At 42.0% G+C, this 15,692-nt stretch overlaps 1 protein-coding gene across 2 annotated transcripts in view; it reads left to right on the top strand.

The window, feature by feature from the left end:
* LOC113106359 (A disintegrin and metalloproteinase with thrombospondin motifs 7-like) overlaps nucleotides 1-15,692 on the top strand; it is a 78,930-nt gene that overhangs the window by 43,542 nt on the left and 19,696 nt on the right. For both annotated transcript variants that reach the window (XM_026268214.1, XM_026268215.1), the window contains exons 17-22: nucleotides 281-407; nucleotides 526-739; nucleotides 2,782-4,473; nucleotides 5,346-5,498; nucleotides 5,598-5,771; nucleotides 5,896-6,042. In XM_026268214.1, the coding sequence (XP_026123999.1) occupies nucleotides 281-407; nucleotides 526-739; nucleotides 2,782-4,473; nucleotides 5,346-5,498; nucleotides 5,598-5,771; nucleotides 5,896-6,042 (2,507 nt within the window). The remainder of the gene's footprint in view (nucleotides 1-280; nucleotides 408-525; nucleotides 740-2,781; nucleotides 4,474-5,345; nucleotides 5,499-5,597; nucleotides 5,772-5,895; nucleotides 6,043-15,692) is intronic.

Raw genomic sequence — 15,692 nt, 5'->3', positions numbered from 1 at the left:
TTCTTTTGCTTAAATTGTTTTATTAACATTTAAATAATTTATTCATTTGACATTTATTTTGTGTAGTAAATATTTATTTGTAATTTTGTAGAAAATGTGTATTTTGCCTATGAAGAGGTGAAGGCTGTGGCACAGTTGTCAATTGCCTCTCTGTTTAAATGGCTGAAAATTCAGTAATTGAATTCTATGCAATTGCCAGACGTCGAATGCATACTTCTGTGCACTGGAAAGTATCTTTTTTTGTAAATGGCTGCTTAAAATTTTTTTTTTTTTTTTTCAGGTGTGCAGAGGCAAGTTGTGCACTGTGTGGAGAGAACATCTGGAATTGTTGAGGAACATTACTGTGATCCATCTACTAGGCCGGATGACAAGCAAAGTAACTGTAATAAGGGGGCATGTCCTGCCATGTGAGTTTTACTGCTGGACAGTTCAGTACTTTACACTCCCATCAGCAGCAGTGCACTAGATTGCTTTTACAGGCAATCATCAGTGCAGTAAATTCCTGTGATGTTTTTTTGTCATCAGATGGTGGGTTGGAGACTGGCAGAAGTGCTCATCTAGCTGTGGGGACATTGGGCTTAGTAAGAGAACAGTGCTATGTATTCAGAGCCTTGGATTGGATGAGCAGCAAGCGCTCCAGCCAGCTGAATGTCAACATTTGCCTAAGCCTGAGTCAATTGTTCGGTGTAACACACATGTGTCCTGTCCTGCTGACTGGACCACTGGAAGCTGGTCAGAGGTGAGCATATATCAGCCACAAGAAACATCTCTTGAAGTTCAAAGAGTGACAACACTATATGATTATGATTCATATTTTTATAAAGCATACAAAATGATATGTGAAGAAAGGTTTCACTTAGATTGTCTGTGAAGCCTTCAAATTTTAGCAGAACTAAAAAAACAAGTCCTTCAGTTCCATGATATATGTCATTGCATTTTGCATATATGTAAAGTGCATTTTAAGTCAAATAAAAAATCAAGGTTTTTGGTTTAAAGGGTTAGTTCACTCCAAAATGAAAATTCTGTCTTTAATTACTCACCTTCATGTCGTTCCAAACCCATAAGACCTTCGTTCATCTTCGGAAAACAAATTAAGATATTGTTGATGAAATCTGAGAGCTCTCTGACCCTCTGTAGACAGCAATGCAACTGCAATGTTCCCAGGTCCAGAAACGTAGTAAGGACATAGTTAAAACAGTCCATGTGACATCAGTGGCTAAACCTCAGTTTTGCGAAGCTACAAGAATACTTTCTGAGCGCAAAGCAAACAAAATAACATTTTATTAATTATGAATTAATTATTTATTTAAAAAGTATAATTTATTTAACAGTTCTTCTCCCTTGAGTTATTCTGGAGAGTGCCCAAGAACGTATTGGACATAATCAGCAGTGTTTACATTCAGGGGAGAAAGAGTGTGCATGAACGTAATCTGAAAAGCATGCATATGCATTGTGATACTCTCTAAAAGGGCAGAAGACATCTGGGGGGAGAACAATTTTTTTGCTGTCTATGCAGAGAGCGTTCACATTTCATCAAAAATATCTTAATTTATGTTCCAAAGATGAACGAAGGTCTTATAGTTTTGGAATGACATGAGGGTGAGTAATTAATAACAGTATTTTCCATTTTTGGGTGAACTAACCCTTTAAGCACCTCATAGAAAAAAAAAAATAAACTATTTTGTTTAAATTGTATTTTGACTTGATGTGTTGGTGTACAGAAAACTAAAGAAATTATTATAGGGTTTTTTAATATATAGCAGAAAATTTGCACAGTAAACAATAAAACATATGTATATATATATATATATATATATATATATATATATACTCTTTAAAGAGGTCTTATGATGTTGCTAAAAAGAACATAATTTTGTATATTTGGTGTAATGCAATGTGTTTATTTGGTTTAAAGTTCAAAAAACACATTATTTTCCATATAATGTACAATACTGTTTCTCCACAATGCCCTGCCTTTTTGAAACACTTCGCTTTTTACTAGTGGTGGGCCGTTCTCGGTGTTAACATGCTGCGTTAACGTGAGACTCTTATCGGGCCATTAAAAAAAAAAATATTGCCGTTAATCTATTCTCAAAGTTGGGTTGGGAGCTGGGTCTATACTAAGCAAGCTATGATAACTTTCACCTTCATATTTTATATAACCGACTGGCTGAGGCCAGCCTAAAAAGATGCTCAGGACAGTTGACGGGCCACTGCTGTCATGAAAGCTTATCTTTTTCACGTGTTTTAAGCCCTACCGCTTGTCTATTTAAACTTTAAAGCAGTGGTTTTCAACCTGTGGTCCGCGGTGGTATTGCAGGTGGGCCGCCAATTATTTTCTGTTCATTTCCAGTCCAATCTAGGGATGTGCGATTAAAAGAAATCGTCATAAAATCACGATTTGAGTCCTCATCCTCCATAAAATGAACACCACACATCTGAATATATTTATGTTGTAAATACAACTTAACCACAGATTTTTAGTTGTGTCCTCTTTTGGAAGACATATAAATACACATTTTATATAAATGTGTATTTATATGCATGTATTTCAGAAAAATATGTTGTGTTTATATATTAAATATATTTATTCATAATATAAATATAGACATGTAAGTACTAGAAATGTGATGAGATCACCCCTACTACACATGCTTGATGATTATTCCTTGCTTTCTCTTTAAACAAACTTCAGATTTAGCTTTATTGGACAACAATATATAAAATTGTTTTCATGAAACATCAGACTTTAACAGCTCTTACACACTGCTTCTTCCACAGTGTTCAGTGAGCTGTGCTGCTGGTTTCCAAATACGTGATGTGACCTGCAGCTGGAATACTGATACGGACTGTGATCCAAAAGTCAAGCCTAATTCAACTATGCCATGCTATCTTCAGGACTGCCCCATAAATTCGGACACCTTTGGCAATGACTGGTCAGGAAGTGGAGCATCCAGCAAAGAATTTTTCAATGAGATAAAAGTCATACCCCATTTTAGTAGTACTAAAAAACAGCCCATGGGCAATCTTGACCTCAACGACATTATAGAAGATGATTTTTCACATTATAGTCATGTTGAAAAGTCCTCTGACAATTCTATAGTGAAAAATCTTCAAGTTGATGATTTTTATTACGACTACAATTTTATAAGATTTCATGAGGATCTGTCATATGACTTTGAAAAAGATGAAAATGATATGTTTGATAACTCAGGAATAAAACATGGAGACAATACTCTTACAGGGACAGATGTCCCTATAACTACCTCATCGCCATCCACCACTGCGGACCAACACAGTACCACCATGCACTCTGACAGCCTTATAGTCAAGGGTACAGAAGGTCATGAACCTCAGAAGAAGGACATACTAGATGAAAATAATGATGAGCTATTTGCTGAGGATTACTTCCTGCCTGTCATTACAACAATTGAACCATCTCCTGCAGTTACCAGGTTATTTAGCAAATGGAAGGACAATGATAGTGACTTCAGTATTACAAGGAAACCTCCATCAACTGCATATGTGTACACTCAGGACAAGAAGATATTATCATATGAAAGTGAGCGAAACATATTTTTGACTCCTGACCCACATACAAATTCAAACTCAAATAACCATGACATTTACAAAGGCGATAAAAAAGATAAAACCATAACAGCAATAACTGAAGTTGAGAATGAAGAGGAGTTTGGCGAGGATGTTCCTGGAGGTGAAAGTGAACTACACCATGGCATTCAAAATTATGAACCTCCTTTAGATTATGTGTTTAAGTTTGAAACTTATGAGAACAGACATGTTCATATTCCCACTACTCCATTACAATGGCGTACGGCCTCACCAACAGTCTCACTGAGTGCGACTTCTCAACCATTGGAGCTTCTCAGCAGTGCTTCCAGTGATGATTTTGCAAAACATAAAGTTCTGACTGAACCATCATTTAACACTAAGGAGAGTGAATTCACTGTAAGAGAGTTCACTACGACCTCAGATAGCCTTTCTCAAGAGTATGTTCCTTTTCCATCTTCCTCTGTTCCAGCCAAACATTACAGTAACATGGCCTCAGCAGCTGGAACAACAGCTCTACCTCCTACAGAAATGGAAAGTGATTTTGAGCCTCCACTCTTCACTCCAAGTGATATTCTGGACACTACAATTGCTACAGAGACGCAACATTGGTATTCCAGAGCCAGTGTACCACCCAAAACTAATGGGCCTAGAATAGATTCTTGGGGAACTCCGGTCCCCTTACCACACTGGACAGAGATTGACAACAATGAGATTATTGCCCGAATGCCGAGACCTGCTGGGCTTAATCCCTCTCTGTCTACTCCTTCTGAGCAGCCATCTCAGGACACTAGCAGTGAGCATTCAGTGCATTCTTTTAGCCCTGCGATGCCCACTGGGCTTTTCATGCCTTCTCTTTCCCCATCAGCCTCCCCTGCACACTGGAAAAAAGGAAACTGGAGTGCTGTGAGTAGTTAATTATGCATTCCTCACATTCTCTAGATACAAAACCAGCATGGGCTGAGAAACAACAGTTGGCCTAAAGATAAAAATCCTTGAATTGTGCTGACACCACAGCATTAGATTTCAACAGAAACATAACTTTAACTTTCAGGTAATGAAATTTGTTTCATGTTATTCTAGCAATAAAAATGGATATGAGGGATCACATGACACCACTCTCCATCCTTAAATCTGATGAGTGTGCACACATACAAAAGGTTTTATAACTTGAATATTGAAAGTGGGAAATGTTAAGTTTATAACAATATTGTTGAAGCCCATAACCTATAACTTGTAACCTAACTCTAAAATTTGAATAATTATTTAAAATGAATACCCAGTATACTTGAATAAACTTGAATAAATCACTACTTATCTTCGGAAAACAAATTAAGATATTTTAGATAAATTCTGAGAGCTCTCTGACCCTCCCATTGACAGCAATGTAATTACCACGATCAAGGTCCAGAAACCTAGCTAGGAGATTGGTTTTTGTGTTGCATGGATAATATCCAAAATAGCACCAGGGTGACCAGAGGAGATGAATTGTTGAATAAAGTTGTCATTTTTGTTTTCTTTGCATACAAAACGTATTCTCATAGCTCTATCAAATTACGGTGGAAACCCTGATGTCACATGGGTTATTTTACCAATATCCTTGCTTCGTAAATATCTTAATTTGTGTTCTAAAGATAAATGGAGGACTTATGGGTTTAGAATGACACGAGGGTGAGTCATTAGTAACAGAATTTTCATTTTGGGGTTATTCTAACCCTTTAAACAGGGTTTGCATGCATTTTTTAATGTGAACAGTACTTTATACTATGATTTTATAGTGCTCAACAAGTTGCGGGCTTGGTGCCATCTGGAGGTCAGTGTCCTGCAGTACGGGTGATGAATCAGACTGTGACCTAGCTACTAGGCCAGTGCCAGCACGCCGCTGCTACCTTCGTCCCTGCTCTGCATGGAAAATTGGACAGTGGAGTAAAGTAAGTCTGCATGCATGAAGCCAAACATTATGAATTCAATGAATTTCCAATGAATGAAAACACAATGGGAGTTGCCACTCCAAATATCTCTTTTGGCAGTGCTCGAAGAATTGTGGTGTCGGAATGAAGGTCAGAGAGCTTCAGTGTTACGACACACGAGATCAGAGGTTATTGCGGCCATTTCATTGCCAGGCCACCTCTTCCAGACCTCCTGTCCGAATTCCTTGTAACATTCACAACTGTTCAGAGTGGTACACATCTTCTTGGGGGCAGGTTAAGATATTTAGCATTCAGAAGCTTTACGTTTCTCTCCTCAGCTCTTTGTGACTGCTTCTTGATCTTCACACTACTCTCTTCATCTCTATGTGTCTTATTCGAACATCGTATATGCCCACAGTGTTCAGAGCTGTGTGGAGGTGGAGAGCAGCAGAGGCTAGTCACCTGCCCTGAAACTGGGAAATGTGATGAAGATCTACAGCCCAGCAACATCCAGACTTGCAATGTCCATCCATGCCACCAGTGGATTACTGGATCCTGGGGTCAGGTGAGAGACATGAAACTTGAGGAAATGTTTGGTAGATTTTTTAAGCCAGCTTAACAATGTCCCTCTGCACTAGATACAAAATGTTACATATGTTACATATGTTAACAGAAAAGTTACGTCAGCAGTGACTGATGAATTGGGATCTCACCAGAGAGCCTAATCACCCTATAGGGTTAACAAAACAAGCCAATGAATGTTGGCAGTGAGCTTTGCCGAAAGCTCTACACGGAGATTTTAGAATATCACAAACATGTTAGGTGTCACCCAGCTGGCAGCCCTACAGATGTCTGCTATCGAGGCGCCCCATGCCTATGCCCAAGAAGATGCCACACCTCACGCAGAATGTGCTCTCACTCTGTGCTGGACTGAATTGATTTAATACAATGTTTATTATTATATATTATATTATGTATATTTTCTTAGTTAAATTATCTTTACATTCTCATTGTTCATCAATCATTTCATACTTAGTAATTGTATCCTTTATTTATTTTTGCAGTTTCACAGTTGAGTCATAAACTTCATAAATTACTTGATGTCTTTGGCAAGGTTCTTTGAGTCACTATTTAACCCTCTGGAGTCTAAGGGTATTTTTGGGGCCTGGAGAAATTTTGCCATGCCCTGACATTTGTGATTTGTTTAGTTTCTTATAAATATCGAAAAGGCTAAAGTCTAATCTCACTGTAATCAGCACAAACTGTGCTATAATAATATGTGAGCAGCATGTATGTACACAATTGTGTTTTTGAGAAAAAAAAATGTTATTTGTTGTTAGTGAAAAACTAAAAATGTTAAATCACTTTAATTAGGCCATAAAACACATACAGAACATTGGTTCCAGGAAATTTTGAGAACTGGAGCTTATAGCCTAGAATTTTTGTTTCTAAATTATGTGAAAGTCATCTTGTTTACTCACTCACAGAAAACAATATATTGATTTAAATTGTGTTGGTAAAAGTCATATGCGAGTAGGTGTCAACTATCATGGATATCATTGTGATTTACACCTGAGAAGACAAAGGCTCGAACAATGAGCTGCATAATGAGCCTTTCAGTCAGCTGTGTCATTGAGAGGGAGGAGTTACAAGAAAGAATGTGAGGACAAAATTAATCTATATAATTTTATGTTTGTGTCACGAGCCGGGCTAGAACTCAGGTCTCTGGTTTGGTGGTTGAGAGATCTGCCACTACAGAGGCTGTAATGTTATACCCAAATGAAATACTCAACTAAGTACTCCAGGCAATGTTGGTTTATTTAAAGATAAGTCTTTGTAAGCCAAAAATACAACAGAAGTTCTTCTCAGACAGAGGAATTAATAACATGAGAGATAATTGGAAAACAAAAACCACAAGGGTAAATAAAAACTCCATGAGGGGAGAAAAAAACTAGAGCATGTAAACAATCAAATAACTAAGAACACCTTACTTGAGGTAGCTTGGAAAGACTTGGAAGGACTTGGAAATACAAAGTGGGTAGCACTTAGCCAAGACTCAAAAACCAAGCATTAAACAAAGGGAGAAACGCAGGTAAAATACTCTAGGAGAAACAAGGCACGTGTGACCTGGATAATGCTAACAAGACTAAACGAGGAAGAATTAAGGCAGATGGGAACACAGGGGACCTCTAGCAGCATGGAGACAAACTACAGGAGGTTGAATGCTGAAAGGACCCCCTCCTCTAGGAACGGCCCCTTACGTTCCTTCCAGAACACCCCGGCCTCCGGGTGCGAAACTCATGGATCAAGCTTGGGTCCAGGATGTCATTAGCTGGAACCTAGGAGCACTCCTCTGGCCCATAGCTCTCCCAGTCCACCAGATACTGTAGTGAGTTCTGGACCCTCTGGGAGTCCAGTATCTGGCACACTGTTTAGGCTGGCTGGCCGTTGATGATCCTGGGAGGTGGAGGAGGTCTGTGTGGAGAGGGCAAATGGAGAAGACAAGACAGTTTTTAGTAATGAGACATGAAATGTGGGGTTAATTCTAAGGGAATGAGGGAGAAATAAATGATAAGAAACAGGGTGACCTTTTACTTGCTATGCAAAAAAGGGCACATGTATTTCTGGGAGAGTTTCTTGGATTTGACATGGAGGGGCAGGTGCTTAGTAGATAGCCAAACTCTTTGACTGGCTCGGAAATTGGGAGCTGTCCGGCGGCAGCGATTAACCTTATCTTGGTATCTCTGGGAAGTCCGAAGGAGGGTATGTCTGGCCTTCTTCCATGTTAGCCGACAGCGTTGGACAAAGCATTGGGCCAAGGGAACACCAACTTGCGCCTCTTCTTCTGGGAATAATGGGGGGGGGGTATAGCCTGGCTTTCAGATGAGGATAGTCCAGTGGCTGAATACTGGAGGGTGTTGTGGGTATATTCAGCCCAAATTATATAGGTGGCCCAAGATGTGGGATTGCTAGCCGCCATACATCGTAGGGTGGTCTTCAGATCCTGATTAATACGTTCCATCTGGCAATTATACTCTGGATGGAACCCAGGTGATAGGCTGGCCGTGGCCCCAATAAGCCTGCAGAAGGCCCCCCAAGAACCGGGACGAGAACTGGGGACCTTGGTCAGAGACAATGTCCAGGGGAATTCCAAATATGCGGAAGACATGATTCATGAGGAGCTCCACAGTCTCCTTGGCCAAATGAATGGGCAGGGGAATGAATCGGGCAGCTTTAAAGAACCGGTCTAAAACCACCAGGATGACTGTATTGCCCTGGGATGGCAGAAGCCCAGTAACAAATTCCAGAGAGAGATGTGACCATGGCCTGCGGGGAATAGGTAAGGGATGGAGTAGTCCCTGAGGTCGCTGATGAGCAGACTTTCCTTGGTTGCACACGGGGCAGGCCTCCACATAGACCTTAACGTCCTTCTTGATGGACGGCCACCAAAACTGCAGCTGGAGAGTCAAGGGTGCGGGCACTTCCTGGATGGCAATTCAAGGGAGACTCATGAGCCCACTGCAAGACCCGGGATCGGGCAGATTGAGGAACGAACAGGCATCCAGGGAGACAACCACCTGGATCAGGCTCATGGGCAAGGGCCACTCGCGAGCAACTCACGATTCCCCACGTGGTAGCTGCGCTCGGCATCCGACAAGGGTGTAATTTTCCATCTTCACTTATCTGTGACAGGTTGGCCCCTACCCCCACCTCTGAGGCATCCACCTCCAACACAAAAGGTCTGTCTGGGTCAGGGATCAAAAGAATGGGAGCAGAAGTAAAGCGGCGCTTGAGATCTTCAAAGGCCCCTGCTGCCTCCGGACCCCACTGAATCTTGGTTCCTCCTCCCTTAGCAAATGTTGGGGCTACAACAGAGCTGAAATTCTTAATGAACTTCCTATAGAAGTTTGGAAAACCAATAAAACGTTGAACCTCATTGACTGTAGTATGTTTGGGCCAGTTGTGGATCACCTCTACCTTCTTAGGGTCCATCTCCAGGTGGCCAGGAGTGACAATGAATCCAAGAAACTGAGCCTGGGTAACATGAAATTCACACTCCTCTGACTTTACATAGAGGTGATTGTCAAGGAATCTCTGGAGAACCCTAATAACATGCCCCTCATGCTCCTCCAGTGACTTTGAGAAAATGAGAATATCGTCAAGGTATACAAAGACAAATTAAGCAGGTCCCGGAGGACATCATTAATTAGCGCTTGGAATACTGCAGGGGCATTGGTGAGTGCAAACGGCATTAAGAGATACTCATAGTGGCCTGTTGGGTTTTTGAAGGCAGTCTACCATTCGTCTCCCTGCTGAATCTGCACAAGATGGTAAGCATTGCGGAAAACGGAAGCCCCTTGAAGCAGTTCAAAGGCTGTGGCCATGAGATGTAGGGGGTATCGATTTCGAACCGTGACCTTGTAGAGGCCCCAGTAATCAATACAAGGCCTAAGACCCCCGTCTTTCTTCTGAACAAACAAGAACCTGCCCCAGCTGGGGAGGATGAGGCATGGACTCCTTAATGTAGAGATCCATGGCTGAGTGCTCTGGGGGAGATAAGGAGAAGATCCGACCCCTGGGAGGGTAGGAGCCAGGGAGTAATTCAATAGCACAGTCATAAGTGCAGTGAGGTGGTAAGGAGGTGGCCCGGGACTTGCTGAACACTGCCTTGAACTTATGATAAACACTGAGGACTCGGGACAGGTCGACAGACTCTTGAAACTCAGAACAAGGGGCTGGGGAACTTTGAAGTAGGCAGGACAGTTGGCAAATAGAGCCCCAGCTTAGGATAGTGCCAGTGGTCCGGTCGAAATGGGGATTATGTCAGCACAGCCAAGGGTGATCCAGGATAACAGGGTACTCAGGGGAGTCAATAAGATAGAAGGTCTCCTCCTGCTGGTGTTGAAAGATGGTAAGTTGCAGGGATTTAGTGGCCTCTGTTACTTTGCCTGGTTCCAGAGGTCTGCCATCCAAAGCAGTAACTGCCTGGGGGCGAAAAAGAAGTTTGGTAGGGATCTTATGTTTCTTAGCCAAGGTTAGATCTAAAAAGTTGCCTGTGGCCCCAGAATCAATCATTGCCTGGACCTGAAGCTGGTGGCCTTCCCAGAACAACGTGGCTGGAACTGCTGGGACGGCGTTAGTAGGAGGAGCTCTGATTTTCCCCATCATAGCCCTCCTGTTGCTGTATGGGGACAGGCATTTCCCAAGAGCTTGGGGCAAGAGGAACAGAAGTGGCTGGAAGCACCGCAGAAGAGGCAACAACACTCTCATTAGGAGAAAGCCTGGAATGGCCTAATCGCATTTCTTCTGGGGAATCGTAGAGCTGTTCAGGAGCTGAGGAAGTTCTAGATGAAGGATTACAAACTGGAGAACCAGACCTCCTCTGAAGAACTTGGGACTGAGACTCCTTGCGACGAGCTGCCCTCCGATCTCTCAGGCGATTGTCTAGGTGGATGGCCATTGCTATGAGGGACTCAAGATCTTCAGCTGGTTCTCGAGTGGCTAACTCATTTAGAAGGGGCTCAGACAACCCGCCCTGAAAGCAGACCCTCAGTGCCTCATCGTTCCATCCACTTTTTGCGGCTATGGTCCGAAACTCTATGGCGAAATCTGCAGTGCTATGGGAACCCTGACGGAGAGTGAGGCCAGGAGTTGAGAATGTTTGGCCATTAGCTCTTCTTGTCGGCTGAGAATGGTTTCATGGCGCTGGAAAGATGCCTCATGTTGAGTAATCACTGCCAATAGGTCATTGGAACTGAGAGTTTCTGGGTCCATGAGTGACTTGGTTTTTCTGTCATGAGCCAGGCTAGAACTCTGGTCTCTGGTGTGGTGGTTGAGAAATCTGCCACTAGGCCACAGAGGTTGTAATGAGCCAAAAATCCAACAAAAGTTATTCTCAGACAGAGGAATTAATAACATGAGAGATAATTGGAAAACAAAAACCACAAGGGGAAATATAAACTCCACGAGGGGATAAAACAAAACTAGAGCACGCAAACAATCAAATAAAGAAGAACACCCTACTTGAGGTTGCTTGGAAGGACTTGGAAATACAAAGCGGGTAGCACGCAGCCAAGATTCAAAAACCAGGTGTTAAACAAAGTGGAAAACTCAGCTAAAATACTCTAGGAGAAACAAGGCACAGGTGACCTGGATAATGCTAACAAGACTAAACAAGGAAGAATTAAGGCAGAAGGGAACACAGGGGACCTCTAGAGGCAAAGAGACAAACTACAGGAGGTCAAATCCTGACAGTTTGTAGTTTATTTAGAATATATTTAATTATCCCACAACATAATTTATATCCACTTGCGAGAGGAATTATAGTTTGGACAAAGTCTAACTAGTAAAATGTTTACACGTTATGTGAAAACTAGTACAAGTATATAAATAAATAAAAAGAGTCTTACTCATGTTTATGATCTCTGCTGAATAAAGTGCTTCATTCTTTTTTTCTGAGGAAATCTAAATCTCAAATCCTCAACCACATCACATCTTTTTGGAGTGAATTATGTCTTATTCCTCTCATCGTGAAGCAAACAGTAAAATAAAAAAACTTGAAGAACAGTCTCACTGCGTTGTCTTCTGTTGTGTGGGCATATACAAGCTGCGTGCTTCAGTGAAACATTATAATCTGAATAGGGTGTTCAGCGTGGGGGCATGGTCACATTAGAAGATAATGAAGGGTGACGTGAAAAATAGACATCGCGTTTTCATATGGATTACTTTATCACAGAATTTGTTTTTGGCAGCACTTGTTTAGTTTAAAAGTAGACATTTCAGGCTTTCTATAGATATGTCTCTCATGTCTTTTCGTTGAGTATTCACTGATTTACAGTTTAATGACGCGTTTGTAAATGAAGATCAGCACAGACAAAGGCTGCAGAAACCACGCCTTGTTTGTTATCTTTATTTTATAAATGCACAAAGTTTTGTTGTTATTATGTCTGTATACAAAAAAAGTAGTCCATATACAGATATGATTGATGTATGGCTCTTATCTGTACGATCAAAACTGAATATGTAATGTAAGTTCTTTTCGGGGTTTTGAGGAGAAAATTCCTCAGAACGCGTATATGTGTTAATCAACTCCAGAGGGTTACATTTCTCGCTGGGAAAAATAGCAATCGATTAACAGATTTTACTTCAGCGCATAAGTGTGTCTTGAAGAGGCTGTAGCTGAAGGGATGGTGTTTACTATTACTTGATGTAGACCATCTAGAACCTCTGCGTCTCATCCAGAGACCACACATGGAGATTCCACAGGTCAGGACATGGTTGCCAGAGGGTGCCCCCTCTCTGAGAAAGGAAATCCTTCCTCAGAGTAATACGCCAAGGAGAGGCTCTCGCGAGGAGCATCAGTTTGATTGGGTCAGAATGGTGCTACTAAGAGGACTTGCTCCTCATCTTCCCTGACCTTGAACAGTTTCTGTGCGAGAAGGCTCATTGGGAGAAACACATTCTTGAGTAGGCCCAGAGGCCAGCTGTGTATGAGTACAGCTGGAAGTGGGATGTGTCCGGAGAGGCAAACAGGTCTACTTGAGTGTCCCCAAAGCATCTCCAAATCTGTTTTGGGGTGGACCTTGTCAGCTGCACGATTTAAGCTCGCCTTGGATGTGAACGGCGTGAAACGACCTGTGATGCTTCTGACTCCAAAGGAGGAGATGGCAGGCGAGATGCGGCATGCAACGGAAGTGTAGACTGCCTTGGTGCTTGATGTATGCAACGATCACAGTATTGTCCGTATGGACCGGTATGTGCTTGTCGTATAGCAGCGATTTGAAGCATCGCAGAGCAAGTCTCACTGCTAGCAAATAGAGGCAGTTGGTATGCCACTGCAGTCTAGGCCCTGTCCAGGCACCCGATGATGCATTCCTGTTGCACATGGCCCCCCAGCCTATGGCAGAGACATCTGTTGAGATGACAACATGCCTGGACACTTGCACTACAGCCCAAAGAAAGATAAGGTCTGACCATGAGTTGAAAGTCTGAAGAAAGGACAGGGTGACTGAGACCCAGTGAGCCATGCCATGCCCATGCCCATATGAAGCAATCCGAGATGTATGACCGCAGAAGTGTATGTGATATGCCCTAGGAGCCTCTGAAGTTTGCACTTTCCCTTTTGACCCAAAGCCCCAACAAGCTGAGGTGGCTGAGTACCACTTTGTTGTGTTCGCACAACTGCACTCGAGACCAGGCCAGTATGCGATTATCATCAAAGTAGGTGAGAGAGCGTAAGCCTCTTTCACTCAACAGAGCGAGGGATGCCTCCATGACTTTGGTAAAGACACAAGGCAACAGGGACAGCCCAAAGGGGAATATCTTGTACTTATATGCTTGCCCTTCGAACATGTAGCGAAGAAACGACCTGTTTCAAGACTTGAAAGTATGCCTCCCTCAGATCATTCACTGCGAACCAGTCGTGTGGACGAATGGTTTGAAAAATGCATTTCTGTGTCAAAATCCTGAACGGGAGCCTGTCGAGGGCTCAGTTCAGAATGCGTTGGAGGCAGCGGAAGGGTGCCCTGGTGGCGAGTAGGCGGAGGGGCTGCAGCCGGCGCGGGGTGTTGTCAGCATTGAGCCACTGGGACAGGATGTGACAGACGGAGGCAATGTGCTTAACTGCCTCTGTCTGCTTCTGTACGGCAGAGAACTTCTGGGCAAATCTTTCCACCCCATCACCAAAGATGCCAGCCAAGGAGATTAAGGAGTCTAGGAAGTAGTGTTTGTTGGACCCCCTCATATCTGCCAGGTTCAGCCAAAGGTGGCATTCCTGGCCCACCAAGGTGGCTTCTGACCCAGGGACTGTGCCATGACTTTCATCACCTGTAGGGTTAAAGTACAATGCATACAACAAAATACACACTGACTCAAATTTAAAATGATTAGTTCCCACCAACAAAATTGCTTGTTGTTTTATTTCCTTTCGCGTAACTTACATGCGGCAATCCTGACAAAGGATTACTACATTCTTGTGATCAAACACAAGCCATTTATGACCCGTCAGCCATTTGGCATTACATTTTATTTTCTTTGTTTCTCTGTCGATACCCTACGGAGCCCCGCACGTCACCTGTAGGAGAAAAAAAATAAATCCGTGGCGACGGTTTTGCAATCCATCCCCTCAGTTTATAAACCGTACTCACGAATTTATAAACTGTTCCCTCGGTTTAACAAATCGTGCCCATGAATTTCCAATCCGTGCGCACAGATTTTGTAAACCGTACCCTCGGTTTTTGAATCCGTACCCACGAATTCATAATCCATGCACACGCTTTCGCAATCCGATCCCACGGATCTGTAAACCCTACTGACGGATTCATGCAGCAAGCTCTTGTTAACATACAGCTTTATTGAATATTATTATGTGGAATAGGTTTAATAATAATAAAGGAATAATCTTATAATAGCACTTGATTAATATTGTACAATAAACCTGGCATTGTGACTAACTCTGGAGTTATTTTTTCCTCGGTTGTAAATTGTTTTGGATAAAAGATTATTATGCATAACCTGTATAATAATAATGATAAAAATAGTTATTTTATAATTTTAATTTGTAGGCTAAATAAATGAGTACAAGAAAATAATTCATGAATTGCTTTATTTTTAAATAAACTTTGACAGTTTTGTAAATGCTTGTGTACAATTCTTTCTTAATATGCATGAATACTTTTTTGTGATTTTATTGTACTAAGCTCCATCCACCCCACCTGCCTGAGTTAGATGCATGTTTCGCTGTTAATGTTATTATTAAATAATGAGGCCAAAAATAACATTGCATTCAGTTGAATGAAAACATAACCGGCAAATTATGTTTTGTTTTGCTTTTTACCCTTATTTTCTTCTTCTTTTTAGCATTTATTTCTTTGGCCATACAACACAGGCGGCTGTGTCTTATCCTATTGGTGATTAATGTAAAATAAACGCTCAAAGACTCATTGGATACTATGAAAAATAATGTTTAATAAACAGAAATGAATCTGCTGGTGGGGGCGGAGCTACAAATGCGCGTCAGTTTACAAATCCGAGGAAACGGATTGCGAAAGCGTGCGCACGGATTATGAATTTGTGGGTACAGATTCAAAAACCGAGGGTATGGTTTACAAAATATGAGCGCAAGGTTTGTTAATCCGTGGGTACGATTTGTTAAACCGAGGGAACAGTTTATGAATTCGTGAGTACGGTTTATAAACTGAGGGGACGGATTGCAAA

This window comes from Carassius auratus, chromosome 7 (assembly GCF_003368295.1).
Source record: "Carassius auratus strain Wakin chromosome 7, ASM336829v1, whole genome shotgun sequence".
Classification (NCBI taxonomy): domain Eukaryota; kingdom Metazoa; phylum Chordata; class Actinopteri; order Cypriniformes; family Cyprinidae; genus Carassius; species Carassius auratus.
Note: the sequence above shows the minus strand (reverse complement) of the source record. Positions and strands in the feature narration are given on the sequence as shown.